Genomic DNA, 23,898 nt, shown 5'->3' on the forward strand with positions numbered 1-23,898 from the left:
GATGGGTCGTTTGTCACTTAACCAGCGTAAGACGACTGCATCTTCTCTTAAATTGAAGCGCTTCCTCGAGGGGTACCTTCGAGTTGGGGCTGTAACACATACTGTCTTTTTAATCCAGAAGTTTAGCGAAGGCACGAATGGTTTCTAGAAGACAATCTGAAATATAGCATCTGGCATTGCCACAGTCTCCCTATTTCTCAACAGTTAATGAGCTCTATCTACCTGCATTTTCCAATGATGGTCTCGACAGACAAAACACATCAGAGAACCTTGTCCGGTATGTAGGTGTATGACTTGGGATATGACTCTAATAAATGGTTAGCGGCCGTGCCTATCTCCATTAAGCTCAGCATACCTAGTATAGACCGATCAAAGTCTTTGACACTATTGAATCCCCCAACTCCCATCAAGATATCAAAATCCGCCAGGAGCGACTTCATGACATGGCGCACGCCCTCCTCACCCATGATACTGAGCCCCCAGACCCAAAGACGACCGACAAAGACGAACTTCGCACCCAGCGCCAGTGCCTTGACGACGTCACTCGCGCCCCGGACTCCAGAGTCATACATGACGTAGATCTGATCACCCACAGCGTCGACAATACTCTCCAGCGCATCAAGACTGGCGATCGCACCGTCAACCTGGCGGCCTGAATGATTGCTCACCACGATCCCGTCAACACCGTACTCGACGCACTTTCTCGCGTCCGCGACGGACTGGATCCCCTTGATGACGAACGGCCGACCACCGGAGATGGACTTCCACTTCTCGATCAGCCAGGGGATTGTCTCCCAGGACCAGGCGCGGCCATGCCAGATGGAGTCGATCCACTTGGTCGCAGCGGCGACGACGTCTTTTTCAACGTCGATGCCGGCCTCCCGACAGCGCTTCTGAAACACTGGATCCGTTAGTCCCAGATCAGCGCCAATGCCACGGTAAAACGCATAATTCGAGTTGGCGACATCGTTATGCCGCCAGCCGAGCTGCCATGTATCCGTCGTGAACATCAGTACGTCGAATCCGGACTTCCAGGCGCGGTTGAGCAGCGAGAGCGTCAGCTCGTTATCGTGAGGCATGTACAGCTGGTAAAACCGCGGGCCTGATCCGTTCGCCTCGCCGACCTCCTCGATTGATGTGCTGCCGGCTGTGGAGAGGCAGTAGGGAAGATTGAGCTCGTGTGCGACCTTGGCGACGGGGACCTCTCCGGCAGGATGGTAGATCTTGTTGATGCCGAGGGGCGCGAAGCCGATCGGTGCCGAGACCTTGTGGCCGAAGATCTCGGTTGTTGTGTCGCGGAGGTTAGTGTCGACGAGCTGGCGGGGGACAATGCGGTGGCGGTAGAAGGCTTGTCGGTTGGCTAGGTGGGTGTTGGACATGCCTGCGTTCGAGGAGGCATAGTACCTGTGGAATGTGTTAGATGTCTTGTAGCTGGCTCATCCATCCCGGTCCTGCTTTGGAGACATACCAGCCACCTTGGCTGAGCTTTTCGCGGGCCAGCTCTTCGAGTTTTATGGGATCTGTACACTCGAAAGTTTAGTCCGTGTTTCCAATGATGAACTCTGTATCAAAGTATACATACCAGTGTTGAAAGGCGGAGTCTTGCCCTCGTTGGCTTTCAAGAAGTTTTCCCGTTGATAGAGAGCCCATTGGGGCGTTGATCTCTTCTCGATGTTGGGATTGTTGGGGTCACTCATTGTATTGGAAGATACACCTACCACATCAATGGCGCAGTAATGGAATAGAGAGTGCTCATACAATTATATGAGCCGGTTCCTTGACATATCAATCGTATCGAGTCCTCCGGCGCGACAGAGGAATTCCCGAATTCACGTTATCGATGACTTCATTTTGACGCATTCTCGGACGAGAGAGATGATTGAGTTCATTTGGCCAGGACGAAGCAGTTGGAAAGACAGGTACAGAGGTGGAAACGTAAGCACATGGTTTGATAGTAATAACCATTTGGAGCCGCACATAGATTCTTCTACTCATAAACACTCATCGCGATTGATGCCAAATGCTTGAGGCAGATAGACCCCGATGATGTCATCAGACCTACAGTCAACAATCAATGGCATTCTCAACAAACCAACATACACCAATGAGCACGGAAGTGATTTGGAGTCTATTATGTACAGCTTCTTCAGATATCCACAATGTTGAATACTATACAGATTCTATAAAGTAATGGATGAGGGATATATCATTGTTGGCCCCGACTTCATCCGGGCGGAAACGGCCTCGGGAACCTCAACCGATGGTCAAGCCGACACTACGGTGATCCCTACTCCGCAAAACAAGGAGTCATACCGGGGTGTTGGTCTAGATCGGTTCATCAATCTATACATATACGGCTATATTCTACTGATCACCTAGATCGGTACTCCTGACAGCTCCAGGCTTTCATCATGTTCACACTCAGTGCGCGCAGATCTGTGGTTACTCGGACCAAATGCCTATTACCAAACACAGCCGGCACAAGCGTTCTTCGCACAAGAGCTGAGCATCCATCAACACAGTCATTGAACTCGTGGAGAGATTTTCATCCCAGCGCAGTGATTAACGCTTCTTCTAAGCCGACATGGATGCCCATGCGCGTCAAGACACCGTGGATCGAGGCGCTGACGAAGAGTCGCGAGGATGCAAAGTCGGGCCAGACACCTCGTGCGCAGGGGAAACCAGACTTGACACCCAAGAAAATGTCGGATAGTTATTACAGTGCCGTAAGTTCTACTTTGAATGTTGTTTGTTTCGCACGAATGTGAATGGAGCGACTGAGGGTCATCATTTAGATTCTGCCCCTGAGTCAAGATAAATGGCTTCTTGATACTTATTTGAATGCTTCGGGACATATAAGGTACGATTGCTTGTCCATTTTATGCGGGACATAAATCACTAATGACTTCCCTCATAGACTGGGATCACTGCTGATGGACCTGGATGCCTTGGCGGGCATCATCGCCTACAAACACGCCGGTGACTCGGTGGCTACTGTGACTGCGGCAGTGGATCGGATTACCATTGAGCATCCTCTGATGGAGATTTGTGATCTTGAGCTGAGCGGTCAGGTCACGTATGCCACGGGGAGATCAAGTATGGAGGTGTCCCTTCAAGTGACCAAGGTCCCTGCGGAAGGAGAACAGGTGAAACCGGAGGATGTCCTCATTACATGCGCTTTTACCATGGTATCGCTTGATCCTGCAACCAAGAAGTGAGTTTGGAGCGTTAAAATCTCGGGGAGCAGCTCTGACATCTCTATCAGGCCTGTTCCTATTGCACCTTTGCTTGTGGAAAATGCGGAGGAACGTCTTCTCTTCCACAAGGGCGAGGAGAATTACCAAGCCAAGAGGGCTCTGAGGACGAGAAGTCTCCTGGAGAAGGCGCCTGACGACGAAGAAAGTAATCTGATACATAGTATGTGGACGAAGGAGATGTCATATTTGAGTGAGTGACAATAGTTTCTTCGTCTGTCATAAGGATGATACTAATGCGGCAACAGATCCCGAATCACCTGCTCAAAGACCTGACAATATGGTCTTCATGAGCGACACGGTACTGAAATCCGCCATGATCATGCAACCGCAGGACCGTAACCGACACAACTTTATGATCTTCGGTGGCTTCCTCCTCAAACAAACTTTCGAACTGGCATTCTGCTGCGCCGCCTCTTTTTCCCACGCCCGTCCCAACTTCATCTCCCTCGATCCCAGCACCTTCGAGAACCCCGTGCCTGTGGGGAGCGTGCTGTACCTCCGGGCTACGGTTGCTCACACAGAACCCCTGGAAAGAGACGGCACCACATACACAAAAGTTCAGGTCCGCGTAGATTCTAAGGTGAGGGACGTGGAGCACGGCAGCAAGAAATCGACGGGTCAATTCAACTATACCTTCTTGGTCGAGAAAGACATTCAGGTCATGCCCCGAACTTATGGCGAATTTATGCTCTGGACCGATGCGCGCAGACGAGCACAGAATGCTGCCGCCATGGCACCTGGTTCAAGGGAGCCCAGTACTCTTCGCCATATCAAGGATAGTGTGACCGAGTAGAGATTTTCATGAGGAGCAGAGCGTTGGTCGAAATCCCCAGTGTTTCTATTTATAGTGCTGAAAAACGTACCAAGAGCCAGGCACCATTGTCGAGTTATTGAAACTGATACTTTTGCGACAAGTGAAGAACATCGCCAAACGACATAGTAGTCGGTCACATGACTTCCGGTGCTCCGCACCAACAATTAACAATCTACTCATAAGCTTGTCTCTATCTACAATAGAACTTCCTTCGTTTCTGTAGTCAAAACATCTGATATTCTAACCCTATATCTACAACTTATACACCCCATAGACTCAAATTCTCAACGAAGTCTCAATGTCACTCCCCAACGTATGGCATCTACGTCGGGTGGCCGATACTGCCACAAAAGCATGCTTCGTTTGCTACAAGCCCTCCAGTAGTGTTCTGATTACACCAGACAACAAGGTAGCCATCGCCTTGCTATTGAGATGCAATCAGCCTTTACATACTCTTGTCGGGACTACGCTGACTATGTAGGACTTTTTCTATGTCTGCCCTGTCCATCTACAAGATAGGCATTTCTGCTCTCCCATTGTGGACGCGGAGAAGGCAGAAGTCAAGGCAAAGCAGGAAGCATTGGCGCGGGAAATTGAGATCGTGAAAAAAGAGTATGAAGAGAAGCAGCGACAAAAGAAGGAAAAAGAGAAGGAGAAGAAGACCGATGACGAGTCGAAGGATCCAGACAAGAAATCCAAGAAATCGGACAAGGAGGGCGACAGCGGCGCCAAGTCACTCGAGAAGGAAAGAGATGAGAAGGTAGATATTGCCCTCATATCTTAGCTCTGTGGCTGGGATAATTAAGACGATTCGCTGACATGCACAGATTGAGTCTCTCACAAAGTCCGCTTCGTCGCCCACGACGGATGACTCGCCTCGTATTTTCGCTTTGCATAAGTATGTCTATTCCCAAACCGGATACGTAGCTGTGCCAGACACGTCATCCTTGATCTGAACTAACGATGGACAGAAATTTCTACCAGATGCGCGTCGACAGACAGCGTAATCTTGAAATGGCCAAGCGGCATCGTCAGCGCTTGCAAGATCCGTCACTCTTCCCGTCTGTCCCCTCTGGCGATCTTTGATGCGTGACAATCGTGTTCATTGTTCTCTCGACGCATAGAAGCTATCTATCTATTCGTCGAACGTTGAACCTCTTCGGGCGTCGCGTGCGGAGTACGGACTAGGATGCGGATCCTTCATGCCTGGCAAGGCTGGCACCGAATGAAACCACAACTGACATGACCTGATCCGCGGGTGGCCTAAAGGCTGAATGCGCTGGCAGAGCCTGAGCTCAAGCGATTGATTCTGGAATGAGCGCAGCAACGCAGCAGCATCCTGCTGCTGATCCTATCTGCGGTCACATCAGCTGCCTGCTCAAATAGCGAGAAGACAGATCATTGGCAATGACCGAGTCAAGACATGATCCGGACAGCCCGCCGGCAGCCGGCAGCTAGAACATCTCACCAAATTTCCAGAAAGACGGCTTTGCATACTGTGGTAAGCACTAGCCTGGATAGGGAAGCACGATGTGATCAAGCCCGTTGCAAGAAAGCGAACGGTGCGGTACGTTCGGCTACTACGACAGAGTATCTGCTGATCATTCTGGTCACAGCATGCCATAAGCCAGGCTTGAATGGCGTATCATTTCACATCTACTGTCTCGGTCAGGTCGGCAGCAGTTCGTTGCAGAGATTATCTTGAACCTTACCTTACAATCTGATAATTGTCTGGACGCAACGTTTCTACTACACTAATTTCTGCCCTATCCTCTCTCTATGGACTTTCATTGTACGCCAGTCAGAAAAGTAGCTCCTTCACCGAGTAGCAATCTGCCTATCGTCTGATCAAATACAAGGATGTCAACATCGGCGAAGTTTACCAGGGCCAGCACCTCGGGCGAGGAGGAACCAAGTATGCTGGTTGCCTGAATAGGTCGCAACGATGAAGCCTGCCGTGCCTACAGATAGTCTCATGATACCCTGCCCATGATCAGGAGATCATCAATCTTTAGATGTAACTGTGAGTAAGGGTGAACAACCAGCCCTGCAAATATCGATCTACAATCTCAGAAATACACAGCGTGACGTCACCCTCAGATAAATCAAATGCCACTTTTTTATCAAACAGAGAGAAAGTGATATGCAGCCCATACAGCCTCGCCGCTCGATCTGGTTTGGCCGCTTGGTTCCTGAAACGAACTCAGAGAAAAGAGTTAAGTACATCTTATGAAGTGGACTACCTGCTTCGTAAGGCAGGCAGGCAGTGCATCTCCTTGGCAGATATGATGACTGGCTGACAAGCATGGCCTGCGGAATGCAGCCCAGACGGGTGACATATTGCGATGGTCAACCTTGCCATAATACTTCCCTATCCAGCGAGTCTGAGGTGCAGCAGCTGTATGTAAATCTCCCCCCTGAAGCCAGAATCCATGAGATCAATCAAGGATACTATTGATGATCGCAGGTGCTATGGTGTGGTCTACCAGTTGACCACAAAAACATAAAAACAATTACCTAGGTAAGGTAGGTAGTGTTGGAAATGAAAAATACACGGATACAATACCACACATACAGAACCTTACCCCTGAAACGCGGAACCCGCGGAAATGGAAGACAAAAATTGCAAACGATCAGGTCCATACCTAGGTTAGGTTGGTCTTGGTGCGTTGCGTCCAGTTGCGTAAGAGCAGTTTGCACAGCCCCCGTGCCGAAGCTAGTTTTGCAGCCCACATTAGCCTAGGCCCTGCTAGCCTGCCATAGCCAGGGGTTAACTTGTACTTACCAGTACCATAGAGCAGTGTGTCACGAAGAGCTTGAAATATGGTCATTGCCAGGTATCTATGCAGTAACAGTATTCGACTGCATAGAAAAAGCCTTCAGCTGATAATGCTGGCTATTTATTGGCTTAAGGTCGATTACTTCTCAGTACTCAAGGTACCTACCTAAAGGCGACAAATTCAAATGTCATTCGTCCTTGATCTTCTCCTGTCGCAGATCCCGGGACTTGTGCACAACAGCCATTGGTGGCTCTGTCCATTCAGATGGGGCTGCCTTAGGCCCTTCAGAGTTCAAACAGCCTCGTGGGGTTGTGGGGTTAAGCCCTGAATCCTCGATGAATGCTGACAGGCGGCACACACGCCCTAGCGCTGGCCTTGGTTCGATGACATGAGAGGCCAGCTACGTTCATGGTCCTGGTAAAGTATGCGCTTGGTACTGGAAACTGCTACGGAGCTCCCGGAAACAAGCTCAAGACTCAAATTGCGCAACAAATGTCGATGATCACACATCATTGACTGAGATTGTCCAACCTTTTAGCTGTCTCCAGGAATGAATGAACCTGTTGTAGCGCTTTGGTCTTCACATCTCAAAGTGCCAACTGACATATTAGACTCAACGACAGGCATTTCGAAAAAAAGGCGAATCATCATTCTTCCCAGGTCAGGGCATCGTAAGGTTCAGCGTACGGTCCGACTTCCAGCACAGGCCGCTTCATCTTAATAATCCCCGCGGAAAGATCGGCATAAGGGTCCTTCAAAATACTTGACGCCAGAAACCTAATTTCGTGGATCCCATCTGAAAGACTCTTCTTGCACTGACTTGCAAATTGCGATGAGACTACCATGTGTTCCCTGTGTTAATTGTTGACCGCTATTCCTAATGCAAGGGGCTTGCTCCATAATGATGACAGTCAAGACGTGGATAAGATCTCCGTTGGGGCCATCATCTGGTTGACGTTGCATATTGGTGTGTCAACTTCTGCCATCCGCTCTCATAGGAACGATATCCTGTTCTTTTGAGCCAAGTACACCATTACATACAACCCAATCGACTCCTTGATCTCGCCGATCGTTCTCTTCGATACAGTCAATCTCGACGGTCTCAAGGATGGCTCCATTTGACGATCGCCTTATCTTACCCAGTCCACCAATGTCCAGCTCATTGCTTGGGAATTGGTGGTGGTGTACATAGTAGGACAACTCTGAATTCCAAGAGTGGCGACTCGAGATGCTCTTAATGCGAGTATGAATCGGTCTGCTAATGTAAGCCGAACGTAATTCAGACACATAGGATGTCGAGTCGTGGATAAGAGTTGGTGATGGGCACGTGGCAACGCGCCCAAATGTCCTTGGAAGGGTTTCATCCCTTGCTAATCACTTGTATCGAGACGCTCGTGGATTAGATTTTGAGGACCATTTCAAAGGTTACCGCGGCCCGCGCCTGAATCATCTACAGGAGGAGGTCTCATGCCAGGTGGCAGGCGGATCCCAAAAGCAGCTGACGGCAAACTACCCGGCCCACGCGCCATGTTAAATCGATCGGATATATCGACTCTGGCTTTCGCGAGACCGATGGCTGGGACAACCCATTCACCGCAGCTGCACTGCATACCCTGCCACGCAAATTTGCCAATATTAGCTCCACAAGCCGTATTTGGACAGGTCAAGCGGCCAGATAATGGCGCATCATCAGGACGAGAACCGTATTCTGACGCTTGGGAGTCTGCAGTGGTATTAGGAAAAAGAGAGGGTCGCATCCACGTCAGCGGATGGAGAAAGATGTGAGCACATTCAATTGCCTTGTTATTGTGTCGTGGACCATGTGGTATGATGAATGGCGTGGTGGCCAATGTACGCCTGGAAAGTCTATCAGATAGTGGTCTAAATTGAAGGCAAGTAAGAAAGGAAACCAACCGGCATTTGCGACACTTGATCTCGATTGTACGGTCACTGGTCTCTTGAGGCCTCTGCGGCTGTTCATCCTCAAACAAGACCGACTGCATCTCCGGTGCGCGTCCACAGGCCACACTGTCTTCGACTTCGCGGCGATACAACCAACGATTGTAGAGCGGATGCTCAGTGACATCGTCTGGACATCCCATTTCGTGGTAGAGAGATAGCTGTTCCATGAAGCCATCGTTTGGCTCGCAGAGTGGTCGGCCCTTCCTCAGTAGAGCAAGCGCAGATTGAGGGGTCAATGCACTGGGCTGCCGATGGAGCAGATAGGCAATACAGATGGTGGCGGAGCGGGATTTCCCCATTGCACTGGTTGTTGTCAGTAAGACTTCAAGATGAATGGCATAATTCAACAGCCGCAAAATTTACTGACCAATGTACGAGCACACTGCCTCCAGCATCCAGTCCCGACTGGATGAACTTGACGGCGGATGGAAGATGTTCCAAGAGATTCTCATCCCCAACATCGTCCGCATCAATGCAATGATGCTGGAAGTCCGCAAAAGTCTCATCTGGTTGATTTAATCGTAGCACCGAGACTATGTGTGTAATGTTCGCTCTACTCAAAGCCGCCTTGTTCTTGACTGCTAGGATACTGCAAGTTATATGATTCGTTAGCAGGTTTTTCATCTTATTTTTTTACTTTGCTTTCGAGCCCCCTGCTTGTCTCGTTCTTGGCCCCGCATCATTGGGAGCTCAGGCGGCACGAAGCAAAATTCTAGTATGGCGGGAGGGGAAAGCTGGACTGACCCTCCGATGTAGATATCGTGTCCTGGGATTTTATTCATAGCCATGCTGATACAAGATCATAATAGATCAATGAACGATAGCCGATGAATCACAAAATCATGGATATTGTGTAGATGTATGTCTAAAGCAATAAGGTCTACCTCTTATGTACAGAGTTGGTGGAGGTGATAATGAACCTCGGAAGCTGATCTGGAATCGAGCCAAGAAAAGCTCGGTTACTTTGATTGGTTTCTCGTGGAAAGCGCGTGGCGGCCCTCCCGTGCCGTTGGTGCCTGAGGATAGAGATGGATGTAGGGCTAGGGCTGAAATCTTCCACGTGCTTTCTGGAATATCTAAGTCCTGAGACACAGGACCTCTTTCCTCTGTACGATGGAAACACTCGCTAATACAAGATGCTTAGCTGACACTAGGTAAAGTAGGCAGTAGTGCTATGTCGAGATACGGGGAACGAATCTCTTGCCTAACGATTTCATCGGACTTTGGAGTATCTCTTGGGCCAGTTACAGAATAACATGGGCGAGATACTACCTACGGTACCTTACCCCTCAACCCATGCAGATGAACTGTGCCGCAATTGCAAATATTATAGCCTGATAAGCTTTCATTCGATTCACTCTACGTAGTAGATTCCACCCGCTACCACACTAGCCCAGGCAGGAAAGTCCCGACTCGTACCCTTTGGTACAATGTCATACACACTGCAGGGACCTGGATAACCATCAATGGTGCCTTGACAGTACGAAGACTACTCATCACTGCCTAGTTACTGCCTGGATGGCAATAGCTCATCTGCCACTTCTCCGAAACAGCTATTACACTTTATTGGATAGTCCTCGAGTGGCTTGCGCCTTACCAGCCCTTAAATCAGGCCATTAATGAGCGGTCAGTGGGCGTCACGGCCGTTTGCTGGCCTAGGATTCGTCGCTGTTAGTTAATTTGCTTAGAGAAGACATAATTTCATGTCTAGCCAGCAGGTAGACATCCTTCTTGAAGGAGCACCTGCAGCAGCAATCCAGCACATGGACTGGCAGTTAATGGCTAGACTCGATAGGGTAATCCACTTCTCTTAAGTCAACTTAAGTACCTTAGTGTCTGATGTGGACTGCACAACATTGATTGGTTCTTTATCTGCCAATCTCTTACAATAGTGGTCTGTGCGACTGGACCAGGTATGACTGTATGAGTATGAGAATCATATGTCTCTGGTATTGCTGAATATCAATAAGACAAACGATGAATTATGATGAGGACATTCTCAATTTCAAGCCCATTAGACTAATAATAATGGGGTGCCTACCAAGCTGGCGTTATGTACTGACTTGACGATATGAAAGGGTACCAGTTGTTCCATACGCAATGTTCAAGGATACTACCATCATGCATTGGCAGTGAGAGAAAGCACTCGAGATCATTGGTTGACCGTCTTCTAGTCTGCTAGCCAAGAAAGTAAAATCAAGCTTGATCACTCCAAGATGTCACAAATGGTAAGTAGACAGGGCTTGATTTTACCGGTAGGCTGATTTTGAATAATAATACATTCTTTGCTGAATCTTTGAGATTGATGTATGGATCGGTACAACTGATCAAGGACAGTGGCAGAAAACTGTGGACTGTGCCTGTGAGCAATCCCTGTATTGAGTAGGTGCCATTGTTTCAAGGCTGGGGAATATTCTAGAAGGACGGATATACTCAAAGTCAACACCTTAACACTACTTCGGGGTTTGAATTTCTTTAGTACAACGTGCTCTTGGAAAAATATCACCCCATTGAATGCCATGGACATAGCACTGTTTAAGCTTTTACTGCTATTATTACGGCGTCCATCAGCATCACGTGGCCTAAATGGCCTTGGGCCTGTGCTTCAGCCTTCTAAGGTAGTTCTGCGCATTCTTATCCGCAGCCTTTCAAGGCTTAAGGCTGACGGGATTTTGTACTTAGGGCAATTGTTTTTAACTCTTCTGTGTGACCGTAGGGCCTACATGGTACGTTAGTCGTTATGTTGTGGTTGGTTCGATTGCTCGATTGGCTCTGAATTGTGGGAAATAGCATGAAGCGCGAGGCGAGGGCTGACGTTCCTGACACCGAAATCCTAGATAACCAGTAAGCACATATCTACACCATCTGATTTTCAATTGCTTGAGACCTGGCTTGAGCACTAGTATTGGTTCACTTATTTGCATGTTTCTCGAATCTTACAATCCAGGCACGCTAGTGTTATGAGGTGGGGATGGAAATATTTCGCTACCGATTCGATCTGTGGTACCTCAGGGAGTCAAGGGGGTGTCCCATTGTTAACGCTCAGAAAGTGACCAATGGTAGCTGACCAGTGACATTTCTGGATATCGAGCCAAGTTAAGGAACAATCAAGACTTCGGTAGCAGAGGTACCAAGGGCGATGGCAAAAGACAGGCCACTACCTATGGTCGCTGAATAATTGCTGGGAACCGGGAATGGCTACAGAGACTGATCCAATCTCCTGGGTTGCCACCACCAGTGGATGCAGGTGTGCGTGTTCAACGGAAGGCTGGTCGCGTAGAAATCATGATTCGTGGCGAGATAAAAGTTTACTGAAAATCAGCTCCAGATCTGAAATGAATTTCATACTAAGGTACCACCTAATTAGGTACCTAGGTCCTTAAGATTGACAACTCTTTTCCACTTCCCACCTCTGGCCAATCTCCGGCTGATAGGCCGTAGCTCAAGCTATTCCTCTTGCATCCTCCTACGGTTCAAGTGCCCAAAATCGTAAAAAGAAGACATAACTTCATAAGCAGACCGAATCCTCCGAGATAAGAGAATAAGGGATGAGGAATCGAAAAGACGTAACGGCATTTGGTGGGGTCAGGATTAAGGTAAGCTAGGACTGTCATGCTCTCTGTCTGTACCGGGTGCTGAACAAATTGCTGCATGACGCTGAACCATGCGATGGTTACAGAACGAATGATTCAAGTCCCTTGTCCTCGAATCTAGACGAAGAAACCATTCTTACAATTTCTCCTCCAACTGCAAAGACATTCTTGTAAACTTATTTTGCCATGTTCCCGGAGATCCTTGGATTCCCTCAGACTTGCGACTGGAATTGCCAAACATTATGGAGAGACAACTAGCGGACCAGCACTGTGGCAGTGCATGTATCTAAGAGTTTAGTGGACCCTACTAAGCCTTGAACGGCAGTGGATCAAGCGTGCTCCCACCATTCAGATTGATTTGGTTCGCCTGCACAAGTAGGTATGGTGGGGTATGCTGCAACCTGGTACCTTAGTACATTCTCGGAGCACCTTAACTTGGCTACAAACATTTCTTGATGAGTTGTTACAATCGATTATTGAGGGAAAAGATGGTCTACTCGAAGACTCAACATCATCGCTCATAGTATCCCTGCATCGAATCTCTCTTTTCTTTCGCCCCAGGGCAGCTACAGAGTGGAACAGAAAGCCAATACAGATATAAGGCGGTTGCAGGGTCCTTGGGATGACTGCCTGCAGACTCAGGCAGGCATCTGTATATTTCGAAGGATTGATAAATGGCAAGGCAGCATGGCATAATGTTCAGCAGCTTACAGATGAACATGCTAGAACCACATACCTAGGTAACATTTAATTGGAGTTTCAAATACATCAAATACAAGAAAAGCATCAATATTATTACCTATCAAACCACAGGTATGAAAAACCCTACCTAGTCCAGCACTGCCTCAAACCAAAACCTGAAGCCCGTTGTCTGACCCAGATTGGCTTAGTGTTATGTTCACCGCTCTTGAAACTGGAATATTCGCTGGTTTCTAACTCGCTTCCAGACAGATGATGATTCGACTTAAACTTCATGGGGAATCATCTATTGATCCATTCTCTTACATCTAGAACTTAGGTGACCTTACAAGGCTCACAGAGGAAAGCTCTTGACCTCCATTATCTCCATAGCCTGATGAAGTTATCAACCTTCTTGAGTCCTCCATACCAATCTCCTATATGATAGCGGCTACTGCTGGACTCTACTGCTTAAGTTAGGAAGTCTTGGAATGCTTCACTGACGAGTCTCCTTGACAATCTATATTCCCATAATTCCCCTAGGCTACGGATCAACGGATAATTGCTTTCGACAAGACAAGCTTGTAATACGAGTGACGGAGCTTCCAGGCAGCTGTCAAGATACTGTCTTGGAATCAACGCCTTGTTCAGTATATTCTCGATGCCGATTGATATCATGATGCTGTTCCGTAGGCTCGCCAGTCAATCCTTGTTGCCTCTCCTTCGATCGACATAAATCAATCTAGTCAATTCGAACATGTGAGGGTATACAGCCTAGATTATCATTTCAACCAGCAGGATTATCACTATCGAACGAGAGGATGAAGATAGGGACAGTTACTCGTATTCGGACAAAGATGCCAGCAGAATAATAGTCCCCACTTTTTACCCAGTTGATAGTCCTGAGAAGATTGCTGACGTTGATCAGAGCACTTCAGTCTGCTATTCTGCCTGTCTGCCTGGGTTAGTTTTTTGATGTAGATGTCAAGGACCTAGAAGCCCGAAGTTTAAATAAATTGATGGAATGGAACGCCATGAGGTGAAATTCAGATCGAAAACTTTTCAAGTTTCAGACTGGAACACGAAATTTCCAATCAGCTTTTCTAGTTCTTCATGAATCCACCGCTCCAATTCTTCACTTGATTTGATATTTACAAAAGGTGTATAAATTACACGCCAGCTGATTAAAAAAAAGGGGACATTGTCCAAGTTGCCCAGCCTGACCTAGGCTAAGAGTACTTACTCTCGAAGTGTCCACCCAGACCAGACTATCTACAGTTGAAGGTGGGTACCCAAATACCATTGTTGTATGATTATTATTATTGTCGTCAATCCGTCCTATCGATTATCTAGATATTTCGTCTGATTTTGCGTCTCGAATGAGTTCCTGTCTTTGGTTCTCTCGACAGTCTCCTTCTGGTACGACCATTGGTACCACCACCCATCTCCCACTTGTTTGAGAACACCATCAGAGCGGAGAAGGAAAGACAAGACAGAGGAGTCAGAATCTGGAATGACAAGAGGAACGAGGCTTCAATTAATCCTTGGAACTACTTATTTTCACCTCAATAATACCTTACCCTACGGCACCTACCTTAGGTACTTCCGGAGTACGGAGTACATCATATTCCTTTCTCCAGCCCTGTAGGGACCAATAAGGCAGTGGCTTGCACCACCATCTTCCCCGACAACTTTCTTATAAACTACTTTATGCAACAGAGCTTACACACCTCCATACTCCGTTCGACTTTTGCTGTTGTATAGAGCTCAGGAAAGGTAACCTACATACCTACTGCATCTCTGCCTCAGGTTACTTCCTAGGCCTCAAATTCCCTCATTGCCTTCGCATCTCGGCGCTGGATCACCAACTGGTTCTCTCATTCACTTGCCATTCTAGCTGAAGACAACGCATGCGACATCACCCATCTTCGTTTCTATTTTCGACTCCGTCATTATAATTACATTCGGCTTCATTCAACATTCCTCCAGCCAGGTGAAATCAAGAATCCGGTGCGATTCCAGAAGAACCTAAACGCCCTGCAGTCTGGCTTTCAGCGCCCATCCCACCACCACCGCCGCCACCCTCATCACAGCCGTCTTGTACTCCGGCGCTTTTCATTTCTCGTCCCATTTTATAATTATCCATCTTTAATTTTCTTTTTCTTTTCACTTCAGGTGGATCTTGGTTACCATCTATATTCGAACTTTCTCTCCAGTCCCTCAAAAAGACAAGTTCCTTAAACGAACCTCGCAAGAATGCTCGGTGGTTTTCGCGCCGTTTCCTGTCAATGAGTTGCCACTGACCGGCGAATTGATGGCACACAAACGGTTTCCCAGGGTTGCGCGTGAGTGTTACAGAAAGCCGTTGACGCAGCGAATCGCTGGTCGAACTGATCGGAAATAAGGACCTGTCTCAAGGAAAGGTTGGTTTCCTGCAGCCCTATCTATCTCTTTGAGACCAGACCGACCTGACTTCTGGTCATTTACTCGCTTTCACAGATTCTGAGATACTTCATACCTTCTCCTGACAATATTTCTTCCTGCCATAGATCTATCACTTCTGCCTGGTCGCAATCTGCTCCTTGAGTGAACCTTTACTTTGGCGACCATTGGTCGGTGACGTGAAACGAATCCTTCTCTAGGGCTAAGAGTCTTCAGCAGAAATTATTGAAGCGATCCGCATTACGCTGCCTGGCCTTTGTGATCTGGCCAAATTCTCTGTCCTTTCCGGTTGATGGTTGTCTTTCGATCTGTCAATTGATGACTCCGCTGTACCATGGACTTTCGGCGACTCTCACCACCATTAATCAATGTGCATGAAATCAATAACAGTGGGTATGATCAATCCCACTTTATCGAGAGATCGCCAAAAAGCATGTCTAGACAGTCTACCTCACCCCTCAGGCCGATGCCCATACCGGCCAAATCAATAACAAACTTTGCTCCCCCGCCGCTTCCTCCGCCCCCGCATATTACTGACCTCGAAGATGGCCATGATGCCGGTTGGCTATTTGCGAACGCCAAAAATTATCCTGGGTCTGCAAGACTCGCACCAATCAATCCCGGTTCGAGCCTGTTTGGAGGCCATCGTCGCCTGGAATCCGTATGCAAGACTGATCGAATGGCCTTGGATGAACTGGACGGAAGACAAAGCGGCTTGCCTGTTTCGACAAGTCCGAAGGCGCATATAAAGATAGAACCTCCGCCACCAGTAGAGGAAGGATTTCGCAATTCCATTACCATCAACGCACCCGGGCCGATATTGAAAGGCGAGCGAGATTTTTCCAGACGAAGTGTGAAGGATTCATCTGATGCATACGACCAACATCTTCTTTCCAAGATAGGCAAACCGCTTTCTCCCCGACAATCAATCAGCCTTGGTAACGATACCAAAGCCTCACTGTCGACGCTGCCCATTCCACCGAGAAGTTTCGGGGGTTTACCATCTCCCGGGGGTTCCGACGGCCCAACACTCGACGTGCGATGGATAAGCAGCTCTCAATCTGGCGCGGTATCTCCTGGTACCAAGGTTGGCTGGAGAGACTATCTCGGTCACCGAAGCCCCAGTGTTGAGAGTAGCGCCCCTTCCTCAGCGGTAGAGTACGACCACTCGGCCTTTCTGCGTGACGTATATCGGCGCCGGGGAGGTGGCACAACACCACAAAGTGAAGAAACTCTGAGCTTACCGAGTCGATCAAACCGCGGAAGTTATGACCAAGGCGTTTTTTCGGATATCGAAGGTGATTTTTCCACCGATGAGTCGTTGCCCTCGCGATACTTCAACCTCCGTGAAGCAACGCCACCCTATCTGGACGCTTCTAAGTCGGGTATTAAGAGGAGAGCCTCTTCACCACCGCGCGAGCCAGTAAAAGACGATAGACATGCGCCACATGTCACCACAAGCAACGGTGATCTTTCTCAGCGAAGAACAACTGGACATCCATTTACCAATACCCTTTCGGTCAATGGCGGCTACACACAGAGCCACGGGAGCTTGTCTGCCGCATCATCGTTAAGTTTGAGGACCTCGGGATCATATTCGTCAGCGGCTATATCCATGGGAGGAAGCAGTATGACGAGCCTGTCCACATTTGATCGTCCATCACCCGGAGGGCTGTCTCCAAATTCTGATTTTGAGGCTCTCCATGACAAATCGCCGATCAGTTCAACTTCTCCCGGAGGACTAGCTAGTCAGCAAGATGTGAGGAACGGCCAAGTTCCTAACGCATCCGAACTACGAAACACAGATAGTACGAGAAAATTGTCTTTGCAGACTACCCTTAGTGTGCCAAAAACAGCTGCGCCTAAGATGGGTGGACTATATATCTGTGACTGTTGTCCGAAGAAACCCAAAAAGTTTGACAGTCCTGCAGAGCTACGGTATGATTTGCCTCTCTAATCTGCCGTGATTGATCTTTTAGTGATTAATACGTTGTCTAGTGCACATGAGATGGAGAAACAATATTCTTGCCAGTTCTGCAATAATCGGTTTAAGAATAAGAACGAGGCTGAACGTCATCAAAACTCTCTTCACTTGCGGCGTCATTCCTGGTCCTGCGCGGCCTTACCAGGGTATCAAGCCGCTTTCCACCCTTCGTCTTCACCTACCGCGCAGACAAATTCGGGTCCTTCTCACGATACTTGTGGCTACTGCGGCGAGGAGTTTCCAAACTTTCCCCAGCCCGACTGGGATCGCAGGTTCGAACATCTCACCTCAGTGCATAAGTTCGGGGAGTGCAACAACGGAAAGAAATTTTACCGCGCGGATCATTTTCGACAGCATCTGAAGCATAGCCATGCAGGTACGAGTGGTAAATGGACCAACGTCCTAGAGAACGCGTGCATGAAGGAAGAGGCGCCTCCGGAACCCATAAACACCACACAGAGCAGTGGAGCTGGCTCTGCTGCGCCAGCAACGACGGGATCGCTCACTTCAAACAAGATCAGTGAGGTTCTGAGCACCTGCTGACAACTACTGGTATATGTGTAGGTCGTTTGGTGAAGAAACACTGAATTGCGATGGTTTTCAAGACTCTACCGTTCTTTGATAGCGATCATTGCTTCTCACAGCCTCGATTCTCATACATGCGACCATTATCTGTTTACACCCGTTCGTTCACGACGGGTCATCAAAAATTTGAGTTCTTCATTCGTGGTCACCCTTTGCTTGATAGCGTCTGGACCACGACTGCATTTCACATTCAAAAGTCTCACTCCGAATACTGAGCTTGCAAAACACAAAGAAAGAAACCAGGAGATTATATAACCTGCAGATAAGAATTTACAGGACATACACAGGGTGGCATTCTGAAATGACGTGAAATGATTTCATCTACTTCATTCTATCATCTGCTATTGCGGTTTTGGCAGGGGTATATCGGAGTCCGGGGATTTCTGTGGGAGGCTGCTCGTCTGGTTTTGGCCGTGCGCCATACACGGTTTGGTTCTTAGGTCGATTTGGGTTTTCACTTCTCACTTCCAACTTCTTATCTTCTCGTCTCGTTTCTTCTCGTCTCGATCTCCGCCTTCCCCTTGCCCTCTTCTTCCTCACTCTCTCTAGACCTTGGGGTTTCTCGGTCTGCGGCTCAACGAGCCATGTCTGGACCACATAGATCTAGACAGGATATGCTGCATGCAAGGCCCAGCTGGTGCTGGGAGGCTGTATATAGACCTCGAAAAGAAAGCGTGCATGTAAAAAGGATACACAAAAGCTAAGATACTAGTTCAATTACTTATCGGTGTCAGGAGATGAGGTATTGCTTTTTGGCTTGAGGTCACTTGGATCCGCAATATAAGTGTAGTGTACAGTCCTAAATAGACGGCTATCTTGCTTCAAAAGAACACAAACAAACGCCTGAACAATGCATAGCCAACGGCCCACGGAATCGGAAAAAGGTGAAAACTTAGGGAAAGAAAAGTAGAGATGAGAAAGTAGCTTTTCATCAGAGACACGGGCCGGAGGCAATGGAAAATGGCAGAGATGAATATAGGAAATTAGTCTCACGACGGACTTAGATGCAAAGAACCCTCGCCAAATCATGATATCACATTAAAATCCATCTTCAGTCAACCCGGCGGCTTCTTTCGCTAGTCGGAGATCTTTCCCAACCAGTCCAACGTCCTTAAAGTATGGATTGAAGGCAGATAAGAGGTCTTTGAGGCAACTCCTAACTGTATCGAGCACGAGGTCCACCTCTGGAATACGACGCGCTTTGGCCTGGGCGTCAGGGTCGCTGGAGGGTGGGAAGTTGACATCCGTCCAGTGAGCGTCTAGCCCGCCGTTGACGAATGGCTCAAGGACCGTGATGATCTCTGTGAAGAGGCGCACAACCCCGGGAACATCGGCTTGTACTTTGCCGTATTGATCCTCTGCAAGACTTGCGATGAGGAGCCGGGTTAACGACTCAATAGCATCAACGATAGAAGATAAATTTGCGTGCGGTGTGCCGAGGACAATTCCGGATAATCGGCGGGCATAAGTCTGTCGGAGCACGAGGCCTATTGGCGAGCGAAGGACCTGTGCGAGCAGAGGGTGCACATTCTCTGGTTTGCTGGGCTGTCCGGTGAGCATCTTGAGCTCCCGGGAGGAAGCGAGCAATTTCTGCTTTCGTTCAGGGCTCAGCACAGCTGAGGATGCGCGGTCAAAGACATCACGAGCTCGAGCCCTAGCTGTCGGAGTCCAGTCGGGCGATTGTCCATACTTCCTGGCTGCCGAACTGAAGGCCTCTCCGATCTTCTCATGTCGCGAGACCGCTTTAGGAGAGCTAGCGAAAATGTTGTCTTCCTTGGGAGGCTCTGCTAAACGCGGCAGAGCATGGAGAACAGGCTGTGATTTTTCGGTCTGCTGCTCAGGCTTCGCATTTGAAAGTGGGATTTTCTGTTCGTCGATCCTGCTAGAAACGCCCTTGATGACCTCAGTGGCAGACTGCAAGACCTGAGACCATGTGGAGCCATCTTCACGGTCGATGTCATTGAATATCGCCTTTCGCCGATCGGGAAATTGTTGACTGATGAGGCAGAGTTCCCAGAATGCAAAGGCCTTTACTGTCTCCTTCTTCGCCTTTAGGCCGGTCAGTAGGCTGCCGTTAGGATCCTTTGCTTCCGCTGTCAATGGTTGACCTAGCTTGAGGGGTTCCTTGCTGATAAACACCGAGAAGAAAAGGTTTGCGGATTGCCAGCAAAGGGTTAGTAGTCCTCCGGATATGGCAGTCCGAATCATCAGACCAACACCAAAGTCAGGAATGACACCAGGAGGGTCCGCTGCAGATCTAGGAAAATTCCAAAACAGCTTAGCGAAATACAAGGTGAAGCTCCATGCTGGCCGCCTGAGGAGTAGGACGTAGGCGAACGGGCAGATCGCTGCAACCAGTGCGCTCCTTGTGAGACCACCCCTGATCATTTCGGGCAAAGCACTTTTGATGCGCTTGGAGACTGGCTCTAACGGATGAGTTCTTCGGTCTGAAGCACCAGAGTCTGGTTTAACGACAGGAATAGGAACGCGGTCATAGTCGTAGTAGAGATGGACGATCGACTGCGCAATTGCCAACAGCACATGGTAGGTATGAAGATAGATCGGTCTCTCGTTCAGTGTTGCTCGCTCATGCGGCCTGATTCCTCTCTAGATTAGAATAGTTCTCCAAAATTCATTCTTTCCTGATTGAACCCATACCTGCCCCGTTTGACCCATTCAAGTTGCGCGCTTGTAGGACACGACCACTTGTAGATCTCACTGAACCACCAAGCAGAGAACAGGTACCAGCCGAACGTTTGTATGACGTTGAGGGGGACAAGGTACTTAAACGTTCCGATCGGTGATGCAGTTGTTCTCGACCCGAGGTGCATCTGACCGACGCGCAGAACGAAAACGACGAGACTGGAGAGAAAAAGAAGAACTGTGCGGAAACCGCATGCTCCAATTGGGAACCATGCCCATAAAACTAGCAGAGAAGGCACGCAGTCAGCTACCAATTACAGCTATACAGAATAGCCCGATGCAGGACCTGACCACTTGTAAACCATGCCACTTACAGGATGATTTGTCTCCGAGAAGGAATGCAACAAAATAGCAGACCGAGAGCGCTAGGGCAGATGCATGGACAAATCTCCGATGCAGGGCAGATGTCAGAATGCGCCTATATGGCCGAGGCCTAGCGGCAGCCATGATGGAAAATGAAAGAGGGACACTGAGATCTCGGGTAGAGAGGTAAATGTAAGAAATTTAGAGCATGATCAAAATCGCCGAGCGATTCGAGCCCTATCCAAAAAAAAAAAGGAAGACCAGGGTATAATGGCGACTCTGTGGAGCACCAGAAACGAGGGCGATGTGTTGACAGCTGCCCGAATGCGATGATAAAATGATTGAAGCTTTTGGGGCAAAAGCATCAAAACACACCAGCCACAGCCTTGTTGGTCAGGTGATGAGGCTAGATGATAAGGTAGACCACGCTATTCCGCTTGCAGATTTACAAGGCACTGCCGCACTAGATACATCATGTGATAGAGGCCTGCAAATGCGGGCATCAACACTGCTCCTACAAGGCAACCACCGCATGTTGATGCATCATCCTGCCGCAACGTTCCTCAGTCACTTACTTCCAATATAACGACGCACATCATGTCCTTCGATCGTTTGAACTCCTTAGAGGCGCAGCCAACTACTATGCGCCGTTCTGAAGATCCTCACTACCGTGATGACCCTGACTTTGACCGCCTAACAGAGAGTCTCTCAAACCAGTTGTTCACGTTGACCTCGAATATCACACGGCTGTCGGACCAGATCGCGCTTCTAGGAACGAAAAGGGACACCGAGCGGGTGCGCGAACGAGTTCACAATCTCCTCGAGGAAACTCGATCGGGGTTCAAGCATGTTGGCGAAGGGATTAAGAAAGTCCAGATGTGGGAGGATGTGAATGTACGTTGCTAGAAAATATATTGTTGCTTCCCTTGACGGCGATGAATACTGGCTAAATTACTCATCAGCCTTCACAAAAGTGGACTCAACAGAAGCTGTCTTCGGAGTTCAAGGCGACACTGGAGGAGTTCCAGACCGTCCAGCGTCGAGCTTTGGAGAAGCAAAGAGCGTCTGCAGTGGCCGCTCGCACAGCAGTGGAAGAGGGTGAGCATGCGTCAGCAGATGGTACCTCTCACCAGCAACAACAACTGCTCGAAGAGCAGCCTCGTCTCGCCAACCAAGATGAGGTGGACTTCCAGGAGGCTCTTATCATTGAGCGCGAAGCGGAGATTCGCAACATTGAGCAAAGCGTTGGCGAGCTGAATGAATTATTCCGCGACGTCGCGCATATTGTTCACGAGCAAGGAGGCCAGCTGGATATCATTAGTGAGAATGTAGAGAGAGTCACTACGGACACTCGGGGCGCGAACGTCGAGCTTCGTAGCGCCAGCAGATACCAAAAGAACGCTCGGAATAAGGCTTGCTGCCTACTTCTTATTCTTGCCGTGATTTTGGTCATCATTGTCCTAGCAGCCACTCTCGGATAGTCTGTTATGACTATATCGGACAGCTCGGATTGCTTCGATTGACTTTTCTCGAACCCGGCCACCCCTTCTCCTTCTTACGACGACATCCTCACATGTATGATTCTATGTATGGTTATACCTTGAATTGCTGGTACCGATTCACCACACTCATGACTTGTTTTTCCTTTTCTTTTTTTCTTTTTTTTTTTTATGATGAACAACAGGCGTATTTGGAGTGAAGAATATTTTATTAAGTTTCCTGCTTTGCGTGCTTGTTCCTTATCATACATAGCTGCTGTGCTATACAAGAACATACATCGAGATAATTGCTGCTAATGTTACACCCAAACTCCTTTTCGCCTCTATATGTGCAAGCGGGGAATAATAAATGAACCAGCGAACTGATCGACACCGACGCGGGCTCTACAACCCCGTAAAGCGTCTGAATCTCATCCTCCAACCCTCATACGTATTGAGCTTTGGCCGTACATCGAGGTAGAAACTGAGTTTCCCGGGCCCCGTGTTGGCAGTCAACCCGGCTGCACCGCCGTCTGTTCCTGATGACTTCCCCTGGTAGAAATCAATGACGTACTCAACACGCTCGCCATCACATCTCTCCACCACCCAGTCATGTCGGTCGAAAGGTTTTTGGTACCCTAACAAGCTATTGAAACGGGCGCGGGGACTGAGAAACTGGGGGTCGACGCCCAGCCCGCGGAATGAATACAGCTTTGGTCCACCGCATTTCTTGCTACCAGGATCTGACGACGGCGCCTGACTTTCCCATTCGAGAATCTGTCTCCAGGCACGCTCATTGACGGCGTTATGTATGGGGATAATCGACGCTACCGTTGTCGCCAGCTCGGAGGCGGAGCTTGTGGTCGCAGGTGTGTTTCCTTTGCGCACCAGAGCCTCGAAGAATTGTCGTTCAGATGGATAAATCCAATTGCCTGTAACCTGGTCATGACCCGTTTCGGACTCTCCGTTTGATGGTGTGCCGTGCGATGCGGCATACGGCGACGGACATGTGGCGGGAGCTTCGGAGGACGGTTCTCGCGATGAGGCATCGAAAGCTCGTGGTATGCTGCTCACTTCACGATCGGTGGACAAAGACCGCTGAAGCTTTGTCTTCGCTTTCTCTTCTTCGCCAGGCAGAGGATGGGGAGTTCCGCCCGAAGCCTTGTGCTGCTGCAACCATATCTCACGGGTTTTGTGGTCGACAGGGCAGGTTGCAGCGGGAGCTGAGTCTGCAGGGGGAACAGATGGCGTACTTGCACCGGCGCCCATTTCGGAGAATTGCTGAAAACCAACCCAAGACGTAAGATCTCAGGATATCT

General features: G+C 48.8%; 8 protein-coding genes across 8 annotated transcripts; 4 read left to right on the forward strand and 4 right to left on the reverse strand.

The window, feature by feature from the left end:
• Positions 1-260: 260 nt before the first annotated feature.
• On the reverse strand, positions 261-1,697 carry CDV56_104936 (L-lactate dehydrogenase; the record flags this gene model as incomplete). Its single annotated transcript, XM_026758555.1, has 4 exons — positions 261-307; positions 356-1,404; positions 1,469-1,520; positions 1,583-1,697. 4 exons carry the CDS (start codon positions 1,695-1,697, stop codon positions 261-263), a joined length of 1,263 nt encoding a protein of 420 aa, XP_026614927.1.
• Positions 1,698-2,411: 714 nt separating this feature from the next.
• CDV56_105100 (putative acyl-CoA thioester hydrolase) lies at positions 2,412-4,050 on the forward strand (the record flags this gene model as incomplete). The annotated part of the gene is made up of 5 exons (XM_026758719.1): positions 2,412-2,726; positions 2,796-2,860; positions 2,918-3,214; positions 3,266-3,447; positions 3,503-4,050. 5 exons carry the CDS (start codon positions 2,412-2,414, stop codon positions 4,048-4,050), a joined length of 1,407 nt encoding a protein of 468 aa, XP_026614928.1.
• Positions 4,051-4,369: 319 nt separating this feature from the next.
• Positions 4,370-5,157, forward strand: CDV56_105259 (AAA-ATPase Vps4-associated 1 family protein; the record flags this gene model as incomplete). The annotated part of the gene is made up of 4 exons (XM_026758878.1): positions 4,370-4,480; positions 4,553-4,831; positions 4,899-4,969; positions 5,043-5,157. The coding sequence occupies 4 exons, from the start codon at positions 4,370-4,372 to the stop codon at positions 5,155-5,157; spliced, it is 576 nt and encodes a 191-aa protein (XP_026614929.1).
• Positions 5,158-8,269: 3,112 nt separating this feature from the next.
• On the reverse strand, positions 8,270-9,601 carry dspC (dual specificity phosphatase YVH1; the record flags this gene model as incomplete). The annotated part of the gene is made up of 5 exons (XM_026759185.1): positions 8,270-8,708; positions 8,766-9,116; positions 9,181-9,319; positions 9,371-9,402; positions 9,558-9,601. The coding sequence occupies 5 exons, from the start codon at positions 9,599-9,601 to the stop codon at positions 8,270-8,272; spliced, it is 1,005 nt and encodes a 334-aa protein (XP_026614930.1).
• Positions 9,602-15,992: 6,391 nt separating this feature from the next.
• On the forward strand, positions 15,993-18,053 carry znfA (putative C2H2 finger domain protein; the record flags this gene model as incomplete). Its single annotated transcript, XM_026759730.1, has 2 exons — positions 15,993-17,464; positions 17,525-18,053. 2 exons carry the CDS (start codon positions 15,993-15,995, stop codon positions 18,051-18,053), a joined length of 2,001 nt encoding a protein of 666 aa, XP_026614931.1.
• A 1,080-nt stretch (positions 18,054-19,133) lies between these two features.
• On the reverse strand, positions 19,134-21,245 carry CDV56_106319 (nucleoporin NDC1; the record flags this gene model as incomplete). The annotated part of the gene is made up of 3 exons (XM_026759938.1): positions 19,134-20,691; positions 20,754-21,045; positions 21,113-21,245. The coding sequence occupies 3 exons, from the start codon at positions 21,243-21,245 to the stop codon at positions 19,134-19,136; spliced, it is 1,983 nt and encodes a 660-aa protein (XP_026614932.1).
• A 453-nt stretch (positions 21,246-21,698) lies between these two features.
• Positions 21,699-22,582, forward strand: CDV56_106481 (SNAP receptor PEP12; the record flags this gene model as incomplete). Its single annotated transcript, XM_026760100.1, has 2 exons — positions 21,699-21,995; positions 22,064-22,582. The coding sequence occupies 2 exons, from the start codon at positions 21,699-21,701 to the stop codon at positions 22,580-22,582; spliced, it is 816 nt and encodes a 271-aa protein (XP_026614933.1).
• Positions 22,583-22,984: 402 nt separating this feature from the next.
• Positions 22,985-23,848, reverse strand: CDV56_106563 (cytochrome c1 heme lyase CYT2; the record flags this gene model as incomplete). The annotated part of the gene is made up of 1 exon (XM_026760182.1): positions 22,985-23,848. One exon carries the CDS (start codon positions 23,846-23,848, stop codon positions 22,985-22,987), a length of 864 nt encoding a protein of 287 aa, XP_026614934.1.
• Positions 23,849-23,898: the final 50 nt, after the last annotated feature.

The sequence above is a fragment of the Aspergillus thermomutatus genome (assembly GCF_002237265.1).
Source record: "Aspergillus thermomutatus strain HMR AF 39 chromosome Unknown NODE_80, whole genome shotgun sequence".
Lineage (NCBI taxonomy): Eukaryota > Fungi > Ascomycota > Eurotiomycetes > Eurotiales > Aspergillaceae > Aspergillus > Aspergillus thermomutatus.